Raw genomic sequence first — 23,028 nt, 5'->3', positions numbered from 1 at the left:
TTTACACTTTTTCTTTCACCTACTGTGATGCTCTACCTTGTGTCATGGCACAGTAGTTCTCTGTCAAGGTCACAGAGCACTAGTGAGCCTCTAGGAAGGCACAAAAGAAGGGGTAAGTTATGGATAAGACAGAGCTATTTTTCTATCTCTCCTCCAGAATGCAAGCTGTTTGCTATAACGATATCTCACACTCCTACAATTGTGTACAGTCCCTTGGGGGAAGAATACTCTGCAACTCTGGGTGTACAGCACCTACTGCAAAAAAATGTCTGAATGTGTTCAGGGCTGCCACAACAAATCCTAATGGCAGCAGCCCAGGCCTTGGGAGTGGATAAAAGTTAAACAGTTTTTAGGAATGTCTCATAGGGCAGCCTGGACTTTGCTCCTGAGGAAGGAGGTGAATTGCCTACGTAACAATGTGTATGTCAACATTCATGTCTAGCAAGAGAACTGACCTCTGCAGAGCTGAGTTGGGACAGATAAAACACACTTTAATCCTGTTAGCCTCCTGCAGGCACTGAGGCCCTCAAAAGGGAAGCAGAAGGATGGAGTGCCCATTCCTGACTCACAAATAGCAAGACAAATTGTACATGAAGGAGTCCTGCACAGGAGCTTGGGTTGAGTGTGGGAGAAAATTGTACTGGAGATTGTGTGTTATGGCCTCAGTGCTTGGTGCACTTCTTGGTCTGAAGTCCTAGGCCCTGTCCTAAAGGCTTGAGAACACTATAGGGGCAGTCAGAGCTGGTGTCTCTCCCAGACCTGCTTGGCTAGAGAGGACATGGGAGCTTTCCTTCTCCTTAGCAGGCTCCTGAATACATTACTAACAGCAGCAGTAGGAGCTATAAAAATCTCAGCATATTTATGATGTCATCTTTTTTACCCCCGAAGAACTGTCATGCTGGTTTAGATGTACTGGGTGCTTTATCTATGACATCCTTGGCTGATTACTTGCTTCACCAGATAATACTTAACTGTGTTGGTCCTGTATTTTAATTACTCATTATTTCTGGCAGAATGAAGCCTGTGATATCTCAGTGTAGTGTCATTAGTTAAATACTGATTTCCTTTACTCTTAGATTTGCTTGAACCCTTCCTTATCTTTAACCAATTAAGGATTTAGTGCTACTATGAATTCAGATAATGAAGTAAATGATTAACAAAACTTGACAGAGTCAGACTTCTACATAATCTTGCAAGTCTGGCAGAAGTCAACTTCCCCAAGGCAAGCAACACTTTAACCAAGTAACGGAGACTAGTCAGAACTAGCTTTGACATGATGAGCAACAGGGTGGAAAAAAGCATAATGAGTTTTTTTGTGCCTAGAGTGCTAAATTTGTAGATGCATAAGATTCAGTACATGTGTACACATCTGTACAGGGTGTGTCTTTTGGAGTGGTTTACTGGAGCTTCTGGAAAAGAAGAGCCCAGAAAGCTGAATCACTGAAGCACCATGTCTAATATTGCTATCTTCTGCATTGATCTCAGAGCTGCTTTTATACAGTGAGCATTGGGATCTGCTTATTGATTCACTCATTAGAGAAGGCAATTGTACTAATCATCATACATCTCCTCCTGGAGATGTATGTATATATATTCCTTATACACTCTCTTGCTGGTTCAAGTCCCTGAAAGCTCAAGTCTGTGAGCTTTATGAAATTCAGCATCAGGTAGGATTAAAAAACACCCAGGATCCTCAGGTCAGTGAGAGCAGCATGCTAAAGAAAGCAGTGGAGAAGCAGCGGGACTCCTCGAAGCCTCACTTTCTGCTAGATCAAAAATGCCAGGATGCATCCTTCATGCCCAGGATGATATCATGGTCCCTCCTGCTCTGCAACCCTGTAGTGGCAGCCAAATCAGAGGCTCAAGGCAGCAGGAGTTAAGGACAAAAAGCAAAGATCTCAAACCTGTGCTAAAACCTGCAGGAGATCTGAAACATGACCCAGGCTGTTCTTTCCTTGCTATAACAACCTGTCAGTTCAAAGGCTGTAGCATTATTTGTTTAATGTCACTCAGTAGATGCATGAGGGCATTGGAGCTTGGTGCTTTCTAGGGCTTTACACTAGGCTAATGCTTTTGGTGTCTTTCTAGGGCTTTACACTAGGCTAATGCTTTTGGTGTCTTTCTAGGGCTTTACACTGGGCTAATGCTTTTGGTGTCTTTCTGTCAAGACCACATCCTTTATGCACATCCACATGTGCATAAAGCCTGACAGTTTACAGGGCAAATGCCCCTCTCAGTGGATGAGGAGCACAAAGCTTTGCTGGCATACCTATCAGACTGCAGAGTAGTGAGCAAGAGAAAAGTACAGTAACATCAGGCTGTCATCAGGCTTGTTGTGAGTATTTGTCTTCAATAACTACAGCCGAGGCCACTGTTTTCTATCCCTGTACTGGCAGATACCTCCCTCAGCAACAGTATGAGTTAGATTGACTGGACTAGTAACATGGTACAGTTGGAAAATACTCCTAATTGGGGTGGGAGATGAAATAGGCTCTCCTTGAGAAAAGCCAGAGCCTCCAGCAAGATTTAGTTCCTCTCAATATCTAGGGTCTCTGCTTATTTCTTCGTCATTGGGATGAGTTTAGGCACAGGGGACAGAGAAGTGGATTTTCCATTCCATGAGGTGTGGGAGGAGCAGTATTATTTCCCAAAATGACCAGCATGAAGGCACCTACCACCTTTGTCTGAGGAGCAGATGTGCAACTGAAGGTGTCAAAAATAACCTGAAGTTTTTAATTGTGCTCCTCGAGTGAGCTGTTCTCCTGCACCACTGTGCAGGCACTATGTGGAGCAGCAAGTTCATGACTCAGAAATGCTCACCTTTGTTCCCAAGCACACAGGCTCTGTTTGTCTCACTGCTCCAGGCACGTGACAAGAGAAGATTGCCTCCACAGCTTGTTGAGGGGTAGTGAGTATTTGGGATTGAAATATTTTTGGAGACAGAGATGTGCATGTTTGCTGAAACACTAGGGCAAAAGTCTTCAATGTAGGCAGATTTTCCCCAAAAGGGGAAGTTAAATCACATTGGAAACATGAACTCAAGTCCACTCAAGACCCATAGAGTGACTGAAGATAGCATTCATCAAGCTTGTGGCAAAACCTGCTCTTCTGAGAGATCTCTAGGGCTATTTCAATACCCCCATAAACCCACCTGCTGACTCCTGTCAGCCCTGCAGAGCAATGCAGCTTCATAGGATGTGGGTGTCTTCTGCCTAATGCATCAATGGCACTGAGTTTATCACCATACCCTAGGAGGTATGGTGAGGAAAAGGGAGAGGTGAGCCTTTGGAGTTTCCATTATTATTGTCGATTGGATAGACAGAGGTCTCTTTTACCCTAGCTGAGCCTTAAATTGATCTAGCAAAAAGTGTAGTTAGGAAAATAACCAATGCTGTACAGAGCTGCAGAAGGCAATCAAACCGGAGGCAATATGACTCGACAGCTTTGCCATAAATTGTATTTGTAAACCATAAAATTGGGCTTTTCCTGCATTCACAATATCAAGGAACCTGGGGAGACAGAGCTTATTTGTAAAGACAATAGTGCTTGAGAATGGGAAAGACAAGAAGGCTTGACCACAAACTGAAGGAAATCCGATATTCCTGATTTCACACGTTCCCCTAGCTGGGAACACATGGCAGCACGGAGAGGCAACCTGATGGACAACGGGACAACGGGTTGTCAGGCTGTCCTGACCCTCTCCGGGCCCACCAAGGCGCACCGTGCCACGGCAGGGGGGAGGTCCGAGTGGGAGTGTCACCCTGGGGAGGGCTGCTAGGGCGGCCAATGGCCCCGGCTGACCCGGCGGGACTGGCCCTATGCCCCGGGGGTGATGACCTTTCCAGGAGGCGGGAGGGCAGGAGGGAGAGTGGGCGCTGCCTCCGCTCCCGGTCTGTCCCTCCCGTGCCGGGGTGCGCAGGGGCCGCGTGCATTTCACGGGGCTCCTCGTGTCCGCCGCCCGCTCGGGGGTTCCCAGGGGCGAACACCGCGGCTTTGCCCGCTGCTCTCTCCGCCCCGGGAAGGCGAGCTGACGGCGCCGGCAGCCCGCGGCACCCCGGCTCACGGGGGCTGCTCCGCGCCGCCGCCCCGGGCCCAGCGCTGCCGGCGGGGGCAGCGCTCCCGCAGCGCGGCCCTCACGCAGCCGGGCTCGGCCCCGCGCGGCGCCGGCGCCACCCCGGGGGTCGCGCCGCCCGCGGAGCGGGGCTCCATCACCGCCGCCTTCGCCCGCGACCGGCGGGGCTTGCGTGCCACGGCCGGCACTCCCCGCCGCCGCTTTATGTAACCCGCCGCTCGGACCCGCTTATAAAACGCCGCCAAGGCAGAGCCGCCGCCACTCCGAGCTCCGCGGCGGCCGCGAGGTAACGGCGCGGGCCGGGCCGGGGCCGGGGCGGAGGCGGCCGAGCCGCGCTCCTGGCGGGGCCGGGGCCGGGGCCGGGGCTGGGGCTGCGGGAGGAGAGAGGAACGCGGCCGGCCGGGTCGGGTCCTGGCTCCGGTTTAGTGGCGAAACCGGCCCGCGGGACGTGGGTGGGAGACACAGGGCGGGCACTGCCGTGAGGTGCTGCTGCAGCCGGAGCCTACCTGTAGCCTCTGCTAGGCTTTTCTCGTCCTCGTGCCCTCCGTGCTTCCAGTGCTAATCGGTAGCTTTACAGAAACCTGCCTAAAAGGGTGTACGGGGAACTAAACCGCAGAACCTAGCCAGAACAGATACAAGAAAATGTTCGAAAGTCTAACAAGGTCTTTGTCCCTAGTGTCACTATCATCCTGTTGGGGTTTTTTTTCTCATCATCTGTTGTGCAACCTTTCAAGTGTATAAGCCATCTCTTGCTGATGTAACCAGCATATCCTGTGCTCCTTCCCAGGGGTGACTAGCCTTAGAGTTCAGTATAGGTTCAAACTGAACAACCCTTCCTTTGCCCCTGATTTTTATTTTACTTATACAAGAGAATATTTATACAACTTGTTGAGCTTTCAGTGATAGGAAGAGGTAGAGAGGAAAGGACAATTTCCATTTTTTTAAACCTGGCTTTTGTAGCTCCAGTTTCCTGATAGGATGGCCATCTCTCTATCCCTGAGAAATCTACTGCTGTAGTGGTGGTTTTACTAGTTATCACCCTCTCAGACCTGTGAGGAAAGAAGTGCATATGGTGGGAAAGGGGTGGTTCGTGGGATACTTCTACCTTCACACAAAATTCGAGGAACTAGCAGTGGATGTGTTTGTGGACAGGTCTTTCTCCTTGCTCTTTTAACCTGATGAGCACCTTGGCTTTCTGCAGCATCACAGTAATTTTTAGCATGTGTAATTGTTATTTTAATCACATTGATATCCCTGAAACAGACTTGTGCAGCAAACAAGATGCATGTGACTGGCCTTCATTTTTGTAAACACAAACATTTTTGTTGCTGTCGTTCTTTGTATGGATTCATTAATAGGCTTTCTCTGCTATCTTTGTTGTGGGGTGGGGGGTAAGCATGTTATGACTGAAGAAGGTGAGCTTGAGTCTCTACAAGTGGTCGCAGCTTCCATTAGTAGTACCGACTGTGTTGCCAAAGATGGTGACCGTCATAGGTAGGCTTGGTTTTGCCTCATTAGATGCCCTTTGAGCAAGCATTATTTACTTCAAGAACACACTTCTTGTCCTTAAAGGTTAGTTCTAAATCTGTAGGTTTCTGTGCCTTTGGGGACTGACTACTGGATGTCTTCCGGCGCGGATGCCCATCCTTTTGGAAACTTGGCATGTGTACCGATTGCTGTGGTGTCATGAACTTGCTCTTCCAAGGCACTTTCTGGAGAAATCGTTGTTCACATATCTTCTTCCCTGCATGTTTGCTTGTTCTTTGCCTCAACAGATGGGAACTGCTCAAAACAGCAGTGACCTCCGTGCAGTGGAGCTTGGCCTGTGTAACAAGAGCATGATGTCGGACACAAGGTTCGATCACAGCGTTGTTTCTGTTGGAGAAGAAGAAGGAGTGGGCAATTTCCAGCGTTCTGTTCCAACACAAGAGTCCCTCCGATCTCCTCGTGGCTCCGTTGTGAGTTTCCATAACATCCAGTACTCCGTTAAGCAGTCCAGTGGATTCCTTTGTAAACGGAAAATCGTGGAAAAGAAGATCCTTCACAATGTTAAGTAAGTGTTTGCTTAAATGGGTAGGAGGGTAGGAATTAATCTGCTGCTGTGAGCCAGTGACCTCGTGTCACCTTCCAGATCCAGCTGTGCTGGTACAGAAATGACTGCCCTCCTGCCAGTCAGCAGTTCTTGTAAGCACTTTGATTTGCTTTTAGGCAAAATAGCTGGGATATAGCTGAAACAGTTTCAGTTATTGATCTGAGCAAATTAGGACCAAACTTGTGTGAGCTCTTCTGCCAGAAGATCTGAGGGTTCTGTTAACTATGGTTCAAGGTGCAGTCAGAGGAAATGAGCAACAGAGAGTAGTTGTTGCTTCTTTTCAAGACCCTGCTGAGCAGGGAAGACAATTTTTGTCTTATGTAGATTGCTTTTTATGTCCAGTTCTCATTCTGTTCTGACTGGCAGTCTGGGACAGAAAGGAAGAATGCTTATTGATTTCAGATTTAAGAAGTTTTTAATCTCTGAGGTTTTTCTCTCAATAGCATTTTGTTCACATCTCACATCTACTAAAATCTGCATACGTGTGGTCCTTGTAAATGTCCTTATTTGTTAACAACTCTTTCCTTCTTCCAGTGGCATTATGAAACCAGGCTTGAATGCTATCCTGGGGCCAACAGGGAGTGGGAAATCTTCGTGAGTACCTTCTGCTCCTTTAAATGGATAGTCTGCTGTTCAAAGTATTTTTGGGATTCTGAGGGTTAGGGGAGATGTGAGGTATCTGCACGCTTAGACCTTTGCATGCCTTTGAGAGATCTGGTGATGCAGCTTGACCTCCTGCCCCTCTGTCAGCCTTGCCGAAGTTCTTGCACCATGCCTGTGTCACATGCTTCATCTGCTCCAGTTGGTGCTCCATATTACTGCAGTCATCTTTGGTGGTGGCCCGAGTTAAGGAGAACTGGGGTGTTTGGAGCTCAGATGTAGGCTCTGTCCGACTGTAGGGATGGGGCACAAGCTCCCCTGGGGCGTGGAAGATGTCACCCCCTCTGAACTCTCTGCAGCAAGATTTCCTTGAAACTGCTAGGCCAGACCCTTCTGTGACAACTGACAGTAGTATGGTGTAATGCAGTCTGTGGGATGCTCTGGATCCTTACCTCGGCTTGGCTGTGGCCTGCTGATGGGGGTGCACACATTCTTGAGTTGTTTGGATGAAGGCACAGAGAAATGCCGTGTAGATTGTTTCCATCCAGTGCTAATGCTGTTTTCTCTCCTGTGGTAACAGAGCTCTTTTGTCACTCTCTGACTTTAAGAGTGTCAGACACTTGGAAATATGGCCAGGGTTCACAAAGGCCTGTCTTTGTGGTGACCATTGATCTTCTTTTCTAAGGAGACTGCTGGTTAATCAGGATGCTTTCAAGAGCAGCACTTCATCAGGGCAGTTTACTTATCTGGCAGACAGGCTGGCCTCTGCACTGGCAGTAAGGAGAATCCAGTGATACGTTAAAAAAATTACTTTCTAGAACTAATCTTAACTCTGTCTTTACACCCATATGGATTAATTTCCTTGAGATAAGAGGAGTTAGTTCAGTGCTCCCCTGGCTGGAGAGCAGCCTGCAGCGAGTCAGCAGGATGCTTTTGTCTCTGCATTTGAGGTTATCTGTAAATACACAGACCAAGTTTATGTCCGTAGGAGGTTGACTGTTGTGAATTGTGAGCGTCTGTACACTGCCATACTGCTGTGGCACACCGTGTGCTGGAAAATCCTGGATGGACACCAGACTTTGTGTACAAAGAGCTAAAGCATGCAGAGTAGGGGAAGCCCCTTCCTGTGCCCTCTGGTTTGCAGCACACTGTGAGCAGGCTGTAACTCAGTCCTGGCTGGTAGTACTTAACCAGTGAAGGGTAAAAGCAGCAGTTATTGCAAAACCTAATGCCTGGTGTTTGTCTGAAGTCTCCTAGATGTGCTGGCTGCCAGAAAGGACCCAGCAGGTCTGTCTGGAGAAGTGCTTATAGATGGCATCCCACAACCTCCAAATTTCAAGTGCATCTCAGGATATGTTGTGCAGGTGAGTAACTGCCTTCCTGGGGGCCTGGGAGATCTTGGGATGGAAGACCACATAAGATGAGGAAGCATCAACGACTACTTTAGGTAATTTTCAGTGATCCCTACAGAGCCTAATTTGATAACTCAGCTGTTACAGTTTTTAGTTTTAATCTGGGATATGGAAGACAATAAGATCAAACTCTTACTCCAGCCTAGTCAAGAACAGAGGTGTGTCTTTCCCCTAGCCACATGGATGCCCAAATTGCTGGGCTACTGTGACTTGGCCTTTGGGCTCGGCCCTGAAGTGCTAGCAAAGATTTTTAAAAAAAGGAGAAAAAAAACATGACACCCAAAATCTCTTGTTGTTAAACTCAGAAGCCGTTCTAGCTGGCAGAAGTAGCTTCAAACTATCAGACAATAATTCTAGGAAATAAATAGATCCCTGCTGTTCTTCCTCTGATTCTAGCTGGCTGTGACAGAGGTCCATTCCACTCGGAGACAGGAAAAGCCAGCTGAATCTACGGAAGTGGGTGGAGGCCTGGACCAATAATAGACCCTCAAAGCCCTGGGGAGCTTGGGGAGAAGGGGATTCTTGGCAGTTGTATGAGAAGCCAAATCTGGAAACCACCCAGGGTTTTGACTGCAGGCAGATGTGACACAGGCAGCTGAAAGCTGCCAGCTGGGGGGCTCTGCAGGATCCATGGGATGAGACTGGTGCTAAATCTTGATCCTGCAGGTCAGAGATCCCCAAATCCTCAGTGGCTGGTGAAAAGCCCGTAACTTTCTCATAAGTGGTCCCAGTTTGAGACCTTTGTCTCTCAAATGTCCAGAGCAACCAAACATAACTTTAAAATGATAAGCAACTTGGTCAAATGTTAAATGGTCTCTCCCCCTTCCTATCCCATGCAGTACTCCCTGGATCAGTAAAGACGGACCGAAAACTATGAACAACATTAAGTCCTAAATACATAATTATAGGATCATTTTTATGCAGAGAAGCATATAGGCATGCTAAGTCATATGTTACCCCTATAAAACTGCTGGTGGTCTCTCCATTCATGCTGAGAGTGAAGGTGTCATGCCACTGTTGGTTATGTTTGGTATTAAGCTTAAATTCACAGTTCAGTTTCCAGTGTAGTGACTCAGCAGTTCTATTGGTGGATCTGAGAGTGGAGAATGGGAGGCTGGGGTCAGAGACTGAGGGGCTGTGGGAAGGGAGGTTTGAAATGCCTAAACCATCTTTGGCAGCAAAGCAGCACATTCTTGTCTTCCTCTGTTAACTCCAGTGCCAAACATGGTTGACTGGTATATCATGTGTGCTAGTGATGCACTACATCTGATGTGGGCAGAATCCCAAAGCAGGCAAGAATCTGCTGCCCTGGAGCTTGGGGAATGTCTTCCAGAGATGGCTGATGTAAAAGGCATCTTTCTTAGCAGCTACCCAGTGTTGCAGCCCTTTTCTCGCCATATTGTAGGATACAGAATTGGTGCAAATACCAAAGTGCGGGTAATGGAGACGCATGGAGCTCTGAATGGACCTGATGACAAATCTCTTATTTGGCTCATGGTTGTTGCAGGTTGCTGTAGGATGCCCATGTCTGTCAGCTGGATAGATTTGATTCTCCCTTAAAGGGCATGTGACTGTTAAAGCTTTTGTAGCCCTTAGAAGAAAGGTTTAGGTCCAAGAGTTGTACATAGCTGAGGCATGGCAGGAGTGTCTTGGTGCAATTTCTTCTCTGAGAAACTGCTGCCAGTGAGGAGCTGGGGAAAGCTCCTTGTTGGCAGCTGAACTCAGCAGGTGCTCTGGACCACAACAAGGTATGGCTTGTACCTGGGAACAGAGGTGACCAGGGTGGTTCCCTGAGCGTCTCTACCTTGAACACTGAGCGCTAGCAGTGTCCTTGGGCTCCAACAGAAGTTTCACTCTACAAAATCACTACCTGCTCTGCCTCACTTTGGCTAGTAAGAAAAATGCACATGCAGTACACAGCAGCACTGTCTGCACTTGAACTTCTCAGCCTGAAAGGAGGCTGAGGGGGTGCTGGGTTTAAGCTGTGGAGCCTGCAGAGCTACAGTCTCCCTTTGACTGCTACTGAACGACTTTGAATTTCATGTCATGTAAAATTTGAAGGAGTTGTCCTTCAGTCTGGGTTCCACTGTGGTATGCGAACAACTTATGCAGTAACTGCCACTAAGGGACTCCTGTGCCCACTCAGCAGCTGAGGAGTCTTTCCAACTGTCCATTTGTACTTTCAGGATGATGTTGTTATGGGCACGATGACGGTGAGGGAGAACCTGCAATTCTCTGCTGCACTGCGACTCCCCAGCTCCATCAGCATTAAAGAGAAGGAAGAGCGAGTCACCCAGATAATCAATGAGCTGGGATTAAGCAAAGTGGCTGATGCTAAGGTGAGCAGCAAGAACACCTTTCTCAGAAATCCTGCTACCTCTGGAAATTGAACAACTTGTCTCTGGGCAGTATGGTGTGTGTAGTGCAGTTACAGAAAGCCAAACAGGAACCTGACTAAACCATATTGCATGCGAGAAATCAGTCTCCAGCTCAGGAGGGAGCTTGGAGAGAGGTATTTGTATTTGCTACTAAAAGGGGAAGATTTTGGACCATGTCCAGAGTGTTGTATAAATTCAGAAGGGAAAGAGTCGCTTAGTCATTGCATCTTGGAAAGTTGTTCAGTCACTTCCTGGCTTTGTGAAACAAGACAAGAAAATTGTTTTCTCATTTCTGAAAGCTCTGAGGGATGAAAAACTGGTCTTCGATGGAAAAGTTCTGTGTAGAGCTTGTATTAACAGGCAAGCTACCAAAAAAAGGCATCCCCACACACCAATGCCCTCCTCTGAATGCTGTGGCCCCACTCTGTCTCTTGTCAGTGTCATCCTTGTTTCCTGAAGTCATAAGGCACCTGGTACCTCTGAAAATCAGGCTTAGCATACTGCTACACAGTCCCTCACACTGGGTCAAACTCACCTGCTGTTGGTCCTAGAGTTCATTAAAGGGACTCTGAGAGTGAAAATGGCTGCTGGATGTGGAAAGCCCACAAGTCCAGAGCATATACTGACTGGGTCTTGTTGCAAATATCTGATTTCTTCTGCATGCAGGTCGGAACTGAATTGATCCGGGGAGTGTCTGGAGGAGAACGGAAGAGAACCAACATTGGGATGGAGCTCATCACAGAGCCACCAGTCCTTTTTCTGGATGAACCAACAACTGGCCTTGATGCCAGCACAGCCAATGCAGTCCTCATCCTTCTGAAGAAGTAAGAGTCAGTGCTTCAGTGTGTTGCAATTTGGTTGTCAAATCATTAGTAAAAAAAGGAATGTTCTTATGACTGAGTAGTTCTAGGTCTCCTTTAAAAAACAAAAACATAAAAACTAGACAAATGTACTCAGAAGTAGTGGTAAATTATTTGTTTGGGTCTCTTCCAAAGCCTTTTTAAGCTTATGGGAATCTTTCCACAGCATGCATTGGATTGGAGCCCAAAAAGCAGATGTAGCTTGGACAGCTTCCCTTTGCCACAACAAAGAGTGGACTGGGAGGTCAAACCTTGTAATCATAATTTCTTGGCCTTCCATCTGAGTCTATTACCCAACAACAGTCTTGAACTCAGATAAAACTTCACCTGCAAATTTAACCTAAGTGTTCTGTGTTTTGGAGATGAGGTGTCTTCTGACAATTAGAACAAAGTTACATGCAAGGAGGATGAAAAAGGGTCATTTAATGAGAATGGCTTTCTAATCCTGCTCCTGGGTTTGTGGCAAGTTGTCTGATTTTGCTTGTGGGCGTTGCTTTGGTCTGGGGTTTGTGGATATAGGTCTTTGATCATCAAGGGTCCTTGTTGGGCATCAGTGCTAAAGCACTTGAAAGAGCATCTGACAAATTTCAAGGAAAACTTGGTTTGAATTTTCTTTAGAGTAAATCTTCAGCAGAAGAGCTAAGAGAAATGTCATCTGGCCAGACTTCCACAGCCTGATAACTACCACCTGGTATTGCCATTGAGCGCAGTAGGACTGTTGCAGTTAGGTGGACATCTGGTATAAAAAACACATAAGGAGGGTTTATACACAGCTGTGGCCTCAAGCTTTGCTAGCTACAGACAACATCATACTTTGGCTACCTGGGCTGCAGTGATGGTCTCCTGTAATGATGGGTGCTGTCTTGCAGGCAGCATCTGATACCGTGACAGAGAAGGGAGGGAAGGTTTTTCTGGGTCAGAGCCCTGAGAAGTTGCCAAGTATTTGTCTTGGATTTTGATACTTGGGGTTTGCCTTCCTGAAACTCAAAGTGTGGTGTACTTAAGAGATGTTTTGTTTCTATGTCAGGCTCTCAAGAAGAGGGAGAACCATCATATTTTCCATCCATCAGCCCCGCTACTCCATATTCAAGCTGTTTGACAGTCTGACATTACTGGCTTCAGGAAAGGTGCTGTACCACGGTCCTGCGAAAAACGCCCTGGACTACTTCAGTTCTATTGGTAAGTCTGCCATGCCAAGAGCAAAAGCAACTGGCTCATGAGTTAAATCTGTGTGTAGATTCTTGCCCTAGCATGGGATAATAGGCCCATGCTTTTCTATCACTGGGATGTTAGAAACTGTACACAGACAGTCTAAGCAGTGTTATGTTAGAACAGGAAAAAGACACAATGAGAAACCTAAAAATTTTCAGACAAGAGACCATGGCTGTCTCTTGCCTTTGTTTTGTCTTGCATGAGGACAAAAACCAAGAATCACTAGATAATGCTCGTAGTTGTACCAGGCCTCAGTGGCAGATCCAGTGGTTTTTGAACCACAGCCTGCAGATTAGCAGCAATGTGTACAGATTGATCCAAAAATATGCTCTAGACTGAATGCAGGTGGGCAACCAAGAGGACAGAATTTGGGTGTGTCTTAAGATAGGTTAATAGTTGCACTGCTGAGTGGCTGCCCTCTGTTCAAGTAAGCAGAGTGAGGGTGTCTGACTGTAATGAACAGAGAATGTAGAGTAGACTTCCAATCTCTAGATGCAACCATGGACTCATTAGATTGTAAGCTTTCCCTGGCTTTAATGGGGGGGCTTTAACCAATGTCAGTACTTCTACTCCTCCTCCTTGTAGCCCACTTCCTTTCTCTCAGGGAAGATGTAGAAGTGTCTTTGGGTTTGTTTGTTTTTAATTTCCTCCTTGTCCCATACTTAGAACTGTATTATAAGAAGCTGCTCTTGGACAGCCCTTCCTCATCCTTGTGACCAGGGAAACACCAACAAGAGCTGAGCCTCTGGAGGAAATATCTGAGGCTGTAGAGCAGACATCCAGGAACCTCTGCTGAGGACCTGTGTGTCTTTCAGAGTGGAATGTGGTTGAACAGCAATGGCAAGGAGGCAAGAGTTGTCCATACTGAGTTGTGGTAGAAGCAAGTTAGAGATTCCTCCTCACCTGAAATCAGTGAATGAGCAGCTTAGAGGCTTTTTAGATACCCTGGATTCACCATCTCCTAAATCCTGTCCTCCGTCTACTGCTGTAAAGTTACACTTATGAAAAGCAGTGAAGCTTTCTGGTAACAGGGTTATAGAAAAGTGATATAGTATTAGACCTGACCTTCTGAGGTGTGCCCTGTGCAATGCAAACACGTTGCATGTGTGGTTTTGGTTTGTTCTGGTTTTGTTTTTAAAGGATATCAATGTGAACCCTTCAATAATCCAGCTGACTTCTTCCTTGATGTCATAAATGGTGATTCAACTGCCGTGGCAGCCAGCAAGGATGATCATGGACCTGTGGACACAGGAAAAGGTAAATTGCAAAGGAGAAATTCACTGCTGGATAGTGTAGAAGGGAAATTGTATGTGGTGATGGCAAGTTTTTATTCTCTGGGTTTCCTTGAGTCTAAGGGCATCTCTTTATCTTTTCATTGTTCCTGCTAATAGATATATTTTGTTTTGGCTTCTTTAAAGAGATCAGAAAACTTCTTAAATGGATTTTTTTCACTTTAGTAGTATAGGAGAGCAATGACAAATACCAAAATTTTATAAAAGCCTGTGAGGGAAAGACTGGAAAAACTAAAACTGCCTAGTCTCAAGAGGCAGCTGACAAGCTTTCAGTCACATAAGAGGCTGCTGCAGAGAAGACTAGGTAGATGGCTAAGGAGTGTTGGATTTACAGGAGAGTGAAAGAGATTGGAACTTTTAGGGAAGAAATTCTCTACCAGTATAATGAGTGAAATGTTTGGAAATACTTGTTGGGGATCATGTTGCACATCGTTAACTGAAGGACTATAAGGGAACAGATCTTGTAAAGCAGTTACACAGCAGTTCACACCACTGAAGTGATGTGAATCAGAGCAAACATTGATTTTTTCCAAATTCAATGAAACAATAGTTTTATGGTGCCATGTTACAAGAACATGACCATTTTGTTCCAGGAAGAATGGGCAGATTAGCTAGGTTCAATTAAAAATGTAGGACAAACCTCTCACTCAAGCTAGCTTATTGATGGGCCATATCTGAAGGTCAGGTTCATAGGGAATCACAAGCCATATCTTTTTCTCACTCAGAAGCGAGCAGTGAAAATGGAGTGACTGAAGACAACGTGGATAGCAGTGTGGTAGATGTGCTGCACCAGAAGTATCTCAGCTCGAGCCTGTATCAGAGCACAAAGGAAGCACTGGGGAAAGTGGAGCTTGGACGGGGAAGCAAGCAGAGACCAACCAAGCAGGAGCATGAGATCACCTATGCAAATGGATTCTTCACTCAGCTCTACTGGGTGTCCAAGCGTTCCCTGAAAAATCTCATCAGGAACCCACAGGCCTCCATTGCACAAGTAGGTAACAATTGCTAAAAGTCTCAAACTCTTGCTGCTTTCAGTCTCATAATCTGTAGTTTGTAGGGCAGAACATGTTTTCAAAGGCAGTTAGGGAAACAGAAAAGTCCTGTGCCACTGCCATGTAAATGGAGTGAGATGCTCAGCTACCTTTGTGGCCTTTGGAAAAAATCTCCAGTTCGGTTTAGCATAAGAATACTGCACTGAAGATTGGGGTGGGGGGGGAAGGTGCTTCATTCTCTGAGTCACATAGGGATCTTCTAGGGTGATACTAATTTTATGCCTCACTTTAAAACTTAAACTTGGTTACTCTATAAGCATATTTCTACTAAACTCTCATAGCCAAAGAATGAAGTAGAAAAGTGAAAAGGATAAAATCTGAAAAACTGTCATAAGAATTTTAATTGGGTGTGTCACAGGTATACATTGCCTCACAAGAGCAAGGCTTTAGGCAGGTGTGAATATTAAGCCCTGCATATGACTTAATAATGTTAGTTCCTGATTTTTTACTTATCTGAAGGATTTCATTTTACCTTTCTTCTTTCCACTTCCAGATTGCAGTGACTGTAATTCTAGCCTTGGTTGTGGGTGCTATCTTTTTTGGTGTAAAACTGGACCGAAGCGGCATTCAGAATCGGTAAGATGAAAAAGCTTTGCTCATTTTTCTATCTGTAGCAGACAGGTTTGAGGCACAGGGAAGGAAGGCCTTGGAATCCTCTTGAAATACAAAGGAGGGTTGGGTTCACAAGTCTCAGTGCACTGCAGCATGGAATTGCCAGGGGTCCTAAAGGGGCCACAGTTCTGTCAGGCTTGCACATGAGTATAAAGGGGATGTAAAAGGGAAGATAAGGATACAGTTAAGATTTACAGTAGTGATTAAATATCTCCATTCTATGGACAGAGAAAAGCACTGACTCTATGGAATGGTGTCTGAGGCTGCCACTGTTTGATCTGGTTGTTCCCTCACTTTTCCACTGTTCTGTTTTGCCTTCTAGGGTTGGATCCTTGTTTTTTGTCACTACAAACCAGTGTTTTTCCAGTGTCTCTGCAATTGAGCTATTCATCAGAGACAAGAAACTATTTGTGTAAGTAGTAAGGCACTTGGACTGTCTCATACCCTGGAATGAGATGGGGCAGTATCTTACACACTGAACAAAATTATTACCACCAAAGACTTGGTTGCTCCCTTGCAACATCAGATTGTAATAGTAATGCTAAGTGAGTCTGTATAGCAGGGAACTGAAATGCTAAGAGCTGGGGGAAGGAGGAAATGCTTTTTCTTGCTTCCTGTGTGACAGCTTACTGTTTTTCCTACCCAGTTTTGGTAACAGCTGGTTTTGAGGTCTGCGTGTGAATCCTGCAGACTGTGAATCCTTCCTGCCCCCTTTCTCACAGGGGCTGACACACAGTCTTGCAATGGTCCTAAAGTGGCAAGACTGTGCAAAAATGAAGGGAGAGTTTCTCCAGGAACTTTGCAATGGATGCTCAGATAAAGGAGGCCACTGTCTGGCTTACAAGAGCTCGTTAATAATCAAGCACATCTGTGTTTAGAGGGATGTGCTTGATTATTACATTGTTGTTAAAAGTAATTAATATATAATTAAATACAGTTATTTACTTATAATATTATTTATGCATAATATCTTTATAGTTATATATATATATTTGTATATGTTTTTGTATGTGTGTATACATATGTAAATGCACAGGTAGGTATGTATACCTACAGTATACACACATGTATGTATACATATATATTGAAAGTGTAGTTTGGAAGTGCCTCCAGCTCATGCAATAGAAGAGTAACAGACAGATCCTATGCAGTAAAACAGAAACTGGAGATTTATGCCTGGAATGTCCATGTCCACCCACAGGCTGCTCAGAGCAGCTTGATATTGTCCCTAACAGCTGCTCAGGAGTGAAATTCCCCCACACTGCCATTTCTTGCTAGTCTGTCATGTTTACCAGCTGTGTCAATGGGGATTTAGGCACATCACCTGTTAAAGCATCTTTTCATGAGCTCCATTAAGCAACAAAACAGTCATAATGCTCTGAACTGGAGGTGAGTTGGTGTCCCAAAGGTGTTTTCCCGTTGTTGGGTATCATTCCTTCTTCCCTGGAAGCAGCTGTGTGAGTTAGCAGTGGATGAAGTGTTCCTCCAGTTTATAGAAGTCTAATGCTTCCCTGTGCTCTTGTATTAAGGATCTTTTCCTTTGAAAAGAGAGGAGTTTTTTTATGATATTTTACTTAGCAGTCACACAGTGTTTCATTCACGTTCCTTGGTGTGCTGTTTGACTGTCTGAGAGACAGATCAGCCCTTGCTTCATAGAGTGTCAGTGATAGCACAGAGAATATAAGCAATTTGCATAGAGAGGAGTCAGTGGTAGAAAAAGCAGAAAACAAATCAGGGTAAATCAAATACACACTCTGAGCCTGCTTCCTAGAGAACCTCTAAACCTGTACAACTCCCCTCCTTCCTGTCCTCGCAGCCATCAGTACACCAGTGGATATTACCGTGTGTCTGCCTACTTCCTGGCCTTGATGATAGGAGATCTGCTGCCCATGAGAACTACTCCAGCCATCATATTCTCATGCATCAGTTACTGGATGATTGGTAAAGAATTGATGCTTTCATTGAACCTGTTGTCTTCCAACACATTTCTGACTTAGCCAGATTCCTCTATCTATAACATACTGCTGCTTGAACTTTCAACTGATTTAAGTGCTTGGCATCATAACTTTGGAGGACTCTGGGGCAGGGGCAGAGACACCAGCAATCTAACACAGGGACCTTCCTGACAACGTCTTTTGGTAATGCTCTTTGGGCCTCTGAAGCATGCAAAGTTCCTGCCAACTCCACACTTGGTCTTTCTTCCTGATTTGCCTGTCTTGTATAGGAATCCAAGGGTACCACTCTGGAATTCATGTGGTTGTTTACTGGACTCTCACCTTTCTGCTTTTTGACAGGATACCAAGCTGTTGCAGGGCGGTTCTTCTTCTTCATGCTGACCCTGATACTGGTGTCCTACACTGCCACAGCCATGTCCCTGGCTATCAGTGCTGGGATGGATGTGGTGGCTGTGGCCAATCTGCTCATCACCATTTGTTTTGTCCTGATGCTTGTAAGTATAGTAGGGGGTGTGTGCTCCTTTCGTGGAGGGGAGGGAAGAGGTGAGACCAGCTAAGAGGACTGAGTTGAGCTTATCCTAGGCAGGCTAAAATATCCATAATCCAATGGCATGTCAGCTCCATGCTTGTGATTTTATTGTCACTGTGGTAGTCAAAGATATACTTCTGCCAGCTTGTAGTCTAAGGGTTGGGTGCAATTCAGTACCTGTGATGCCACCAGAGCTTTCCAAACAGTGTGCCCCAAACACGTGTTGCTTTTTCTTAAATTAAATTGTCCTTACAAAGATTGATTTTAAAAAATCTTGCATTTCTAGTATTAGAAATCTAACTGATCAACTAGATAATTTATATGGAAAAAGCCTTGAAATAAACTTTAGATCTGTTGATTTTTTGCATTATTTTTTGCTGCCCAAGTGGTACAAAAGTCACAAACCCTCTCTTGTTTTGTAATTCAATATTACCTTGGGGTTCAAGAAATTACTTCAATACTCTTCCCTGAGGATTTTTTTAAGGAAGAGAACAAGAGAGAGAGAAAGAAATTTTGACCACTTGGAGATGAGAGCTGTGAGTTCTTTTTGAAAAAGGTGATGTTGATAATGAAACGTCTTGACTGTGAAACCTACCAAGTTACATATTTCTTGTTAGATTATTCCTGGTCACTGTCTGTGTACATACTCTGAGACACAGTATCTCCCTTACTCTTTGATTTGCAATTTAAGCTGCATTTGCAATAAGACAAGTGCACTGCTTTAACTGCTCACTGTGGGTGAGAAGTGTGCATGTGTAGTGAAGGGCATGATGTACATTGAGTTAGGTCATAGTGTATAAGGAGTGACACATGCATGTCCTGAAAGTCAGTGGGGTAAGCACACGATCACTTGTGATGAAGCAGAGGCTGAAGTATTGTGTTTACCTATGAAGACCACTTGTGATAAGAAGTAAAAGCAAATATTCTTCCAGATGAGAGAAAGCATGGATAAAAGATGTAGGACAGAGGATAAAAGATGTAAGACTGAAATGATAACAGCTCATAAGGCTCCCCGTTTTTCTCCTTTTTGATTCTCCACTTTCTCATCTCTCCAGTCTCTCATCTCTTTCTTATTTCTCCTCTCTTCTTTACCCTCTGCCTAGCTCTACCATAGGATAGTCCTCCTGGGTAAGAAGTTGTGATCATGCTTCTTAGCTCACATGTGGGTGTAGAAAACCTTTCTGACCTCTTTGCAAGCAGTTCAGCTGGAGTACTTGGGTGTGCTGTCAGGCCAGTGGCATGGGAGTGCTGCAAGGCTCCAACTCGTGTCTGTGGGTGCAGGGATGACAGCAGTAGCAGGTCCATCAATCCCAGTGAACCTCTGCTGGGAGCTGCAGCATCTGTGCAGGAATGGTATTATTTGTAATAAACAGTTTGTGACTCATCAATCTCCTGTGTTCTATTTCAGATCTTTTCTGGCCTCTTAGTGAACCTCCCTTCAGTAATGGGCTGGCTGAACTGGCTCAAGTACTTCAGCATCCCCCGATATGGCCTCACTGTGAGTAGAAAGTAGCATTGGTCTCCTTTGAGTAATGTAGCCACACTGCTGCTTCCTGGAAAGGTTTTGAGTATAAAGTTTGAAATTCTCTTAAAAGCCAGATTTGGTTTGTTTCATTGCATGAACATGGTGAAAAAAAAGAAAAAAATAGACCAGCCAGCCTCAAAAAGGAAGCGAAATTTAGAACTCTGTGTGAGAGCTGGAAGTCTCAGGGCCTGAACAAACATTTTGTGCTACAGAATTAATGCAGCTTGGACAGCTGCAGAGCAAGCTGTCCAGTCAAGTACTAATTCCTAGCCTGAGTAGTTGATCCCTGTGGTTTAGAATAAAATCAAATATTGTCTAGCCTCTCCAGACACTACTGCATGGGTGGCCAGCTGGGGCCAATGACTTTCCAACTGGTTAAGGGATTTACTATAGTGCACAAGTGTCTCAGTCTTCAGAGTGGCTTCCTCTGAAATGAAATTTGACTTTTCTGAATAGTAAGGAGCTGGGGTACCAAAATCTAAGGGTGCAGCTGCTTGAAACACAGAAAATAGAGCAGGTCATAGGTGGAGTTGTTTCCATCTCCTTGTTTGCATACTTGTCAAGCCTCTTTGGAAGGAATAGTGTCCTACTTCAGGTAACAATGACTGAAATGAATGCTGGAGCTGGTGCAGGGTGGGAGATGTGTGAGACCTCATTACTTGGGTATCACTGAGATGGTTTATCAGTGCTACTCAATGTAGAAGAATCCTCTGAGATAGCAGTGAGTGCAGAATGCCAGTGCTGAGGAACCTTTCACCTCTTGCTTTGGCTGACTTTGCCATGCCTTCAGTGTGGTGATGCTGGGGTATCTGCATGCAGCCACATGATTTTCTGGATCAGTAGATTGACCCAGGTGAGTGTGGATGAACAGAAACTTGTAGCTGACAAGACAGAAACCCGTGGCTGAGTAACTTTGAAGCCAAGGCCTGGGACACTGAACCACCCTGCATGTAGAACTTGGAGCAGTTTCTAAGAAAAGCAGTGTCTAAGAGCTTGAAAATAAAAAGGAACGTGAACATATGATTCCAAGAATGGTAGTATGTGTATTCTAATAATCAAGTTCCTTTGAAGTGTTTCAGTTTTAAGAGCCCAAACCATGAACTATGCAAAAATCTTGTGTCTTCCTCTTTCCCTAGGCCCTTCAGGTAAATGAGTACAGAGATCTCTACTTCTGTGGTGAGAAGAATCCAAATACTACAGTGTCAGTGGGATACACAGGCAGTTGTCCCCCCAATATTACAGAAGAAATGTAAGTAACTCATGATGGTTCTGGGCCTGAATAGTGATTACTTGAAGGGAAGTCTGACTGTGTCAAATTTTTATACTATTTTCAGAATAACCACTTACAAGCCAGTCTCAACAACATGTCCCAAAGTAATGTATTTTAGGATTATACAGTAAAACTCCACAATTACCCAAGAGCAAAGTAGGGATGAAACTTTACTTGTAAAAATAGGCAGATTAGCTAAATTAAGTTTTGTATTTGTTAACCTAGCCCTGATTGATCAGTTTTCCTAAACAAATCCAGAGTCACTTAACAATGGAAATGGCAGTGTGTGGACAGCTACAGAGTTGCTGGAAAGCAGTAGGCCTGTGATCAGAAACATGCCTCTCCCACAGAACTTTTAAATATTAACCTCCCTGCAGATCCAGAGAGAGCAAAGGTATCTCTCTCACAGTGCTTCATTTTGCCCTATTTGAAATGCTCTTGGCTATTGATGTCTTAAGCTGTAGCAGTGCAGCTATTTTGTGATTCGTACTAGAAAAATGGCAAGCTGAATATTTTGCAGGGAGCAGTGCTAGAGTACTGTTTCCATGGCTTTTGGAGTTCCAGTGATTGTTGAGGGGAAGCTAATGCTTCTGTACTTACCATGGTTTAAGATGGTTCTGAGGTTTCCTCATAAATTGCCAGTTATCTATAAAGAACAATTAGGTTGCTACTGTAAAATTAGGAGAGCTAGAGATTAGATTTGTCCCTTGAGTTTTATTTGGTGATGGATTGTCTATTTCCATCACCTGTTTTGCAGAGTTGAGGGTAGAAGGATCTTTGAGAAACAATAATAATTACCTGAGGATGTGTGCTACATAGTAACATGAACTTCTGCCCCATGCTTTTCTGCAGGTGTTCTGGTGAAGCATACCTGTGCAGCCAAGGAATTGCCCCTACCAGCTGGGCAATGTGGGAAAACATAGTGGCTCTCTTCTGCATGACTGTCATCTTCCTTATCATTGCCTATGCAAAACTCCGGTTCATGAGGAAGTTCACATAGACTCCTGTGTTGCCTTGCCCTGCAGCTTCTCAGGTGTTAAAGCTGCAAAGCTTGTTAGGGCCTACTGGAGATTGCCAAAATGTTTCAGCTGACTTTACTGGACTTCAGATGGGAGGCCTATTCCCCTGTTTCTGGACCATGATCTCCACAGGACTGTGGGTTTTAAGAAGAAATGCATTAATGTACATTGCGTAAGTGATTTTTCCTAAGAAAATACAATTCTCATAATTCCTTAGGTACATATCAAACTTTATATTGTAAACCATTATAATTATGTGGCCAGCTTATACACAAAATATTCCATTGGACATGTGAGCTTCTCCATCACAAAAGGTGGAAGGTGATGGTGGCATTTTTACAATGATATGTTGTCCCTTGTTAGTGCTTGTCACATCTGAGGAGAGACAGACCATTCACAGTGTGTTGGAGATGCATTTGAGTTTGAAGTCAGTAGAGACCAAGCACTCATTACCAGAAAAAAAACAGCTGTACTTGTAGTAGCTTCTCAGTGGAAGCTACTTCCAGAAACAACTTTAGCTTAATTAAAAACTAAATAGCAGTGGTGTTAGGCATCTCACCTAAGAAGAGAAATATGTACTGTTGTACTGCAGGAAAAGAAAAACCAAAAAACCTCCCCTCGCCCCCATAAACAGCAAGAAATATATTTACTACTTAAAGGATGAGAGGGAATGCCCTTTTTCTTTATTACTTTCTAAATAAAAATTTGTATACTTACTACTGGCAGAAGTTTTTAACAACAGACTCAGTTCTTAGCTGCACTATCTGTATATAGTGCTACTTACACTATGGACTGGATAACACCTATGTAGCTACGGCTGTGGCAACTACAGCAACGTGTACCACAGTCCCCACAGTATCCCTGAGTATCGGCTATCGTGCCGATACTTGTTTCCTGGCCACCTCATCAGCAGCAGAAGAGATGCTTTTAAATCGCATGAAGACCTGCAGATGTAAGCGGATCAGCTAAGCCAAAGGAAAACATCCTCAAACACAGGACTGGAGAGTTTGCCTGTGAAGGTCGGGTTGGCCGCAGCTCCTGGACCGGGCTGCGGTGTGAGAGTCCTGCCGGTGCTCCTGCAATGACGGTTGCGGTGGGAAGGGGGAATGGAGCGCACTGACAGCGCAGTCGCATCGAGCACAGACCGG

General features: G+C 45.1%; 1 protein-coding gene across 2 annotated transcripts; it reads left to right on the top strand.

The window, feature by feature from the left end:
- Nucleotides 1–4,263: 4,263 nt before the first annotated feature.
- On the top strand, nucleotides 4,264–22,596 carry LOC128937290 (broad substrate specificity ATP-binding cassette transporter ABCG2-like). Of its 2 annotated transcripts, XM_054276836.1 has the most exons (16): nucleotides 4,264–4,358; nucleotides 5,848–6,125; nucleotides 6,699–6,758; nucleotides 8,014–8,128; nucleotides 10,363–10,515; nucleotides 11,221–11,378; nucleotides 12,442–12,593; nucleotides 13,767–13,883; nucleotides 14,644–14,909; nucleotides 15,464–15,546; nucleotides 15,905–15,994; nucleotides 17,399–17,523; nucleotides 17,877–18,031; nucleotides 19,475–19,564; nucleotides 20,728–20,840; nucleotides 21,714–22,596. In XM_054276836.1, the coding sequence occupies exons 2-16, from the start codon at nucleotides 5,848–5,850 to the stop codon at nucleotides 21,859–21,861; spliced, it is 2,103 nt and encodes a 700-aa protein (XP_054132811.1). In that variant the 5' UTR covers nucleotides 4,264–4,358; the 3' UTR covers nucleotides 21,862–22,596. The 2 variants fall into 2 exon arrangements, with proteins under 2 accessions (XP_054132811.1, XP_054132812.1); XM_054276837.1 differs by lacking the exons at nucleotides 17,399–17,523; nucleotides 21,714–22,596 and having other exon boundaries at nucleotides 20,728–20,819.
- The last annotated feature ends 432 nt before the right edge of the window (nucleotides 22,597–23,028 follow it).

The sequence above is a fragment of the Melozone crissalis genome, unplaced genomic scaffold, assembly GCF_028551555.1.
Source record: "Melozone crissalis strain CALT ecotype California unplaced genomic scaffold, PUWL_Pcris_2 ptg000019l_1, whole genome shotgun sequence".
NCBI lineage: Eukaryota > Metazoa > Chordata > Aves > Passeriformes > Passerellidae > Melozone > Melozone crissalis.
This window is presented reverse-complemented; position numbering and strand designations above follow the sequence as displayed.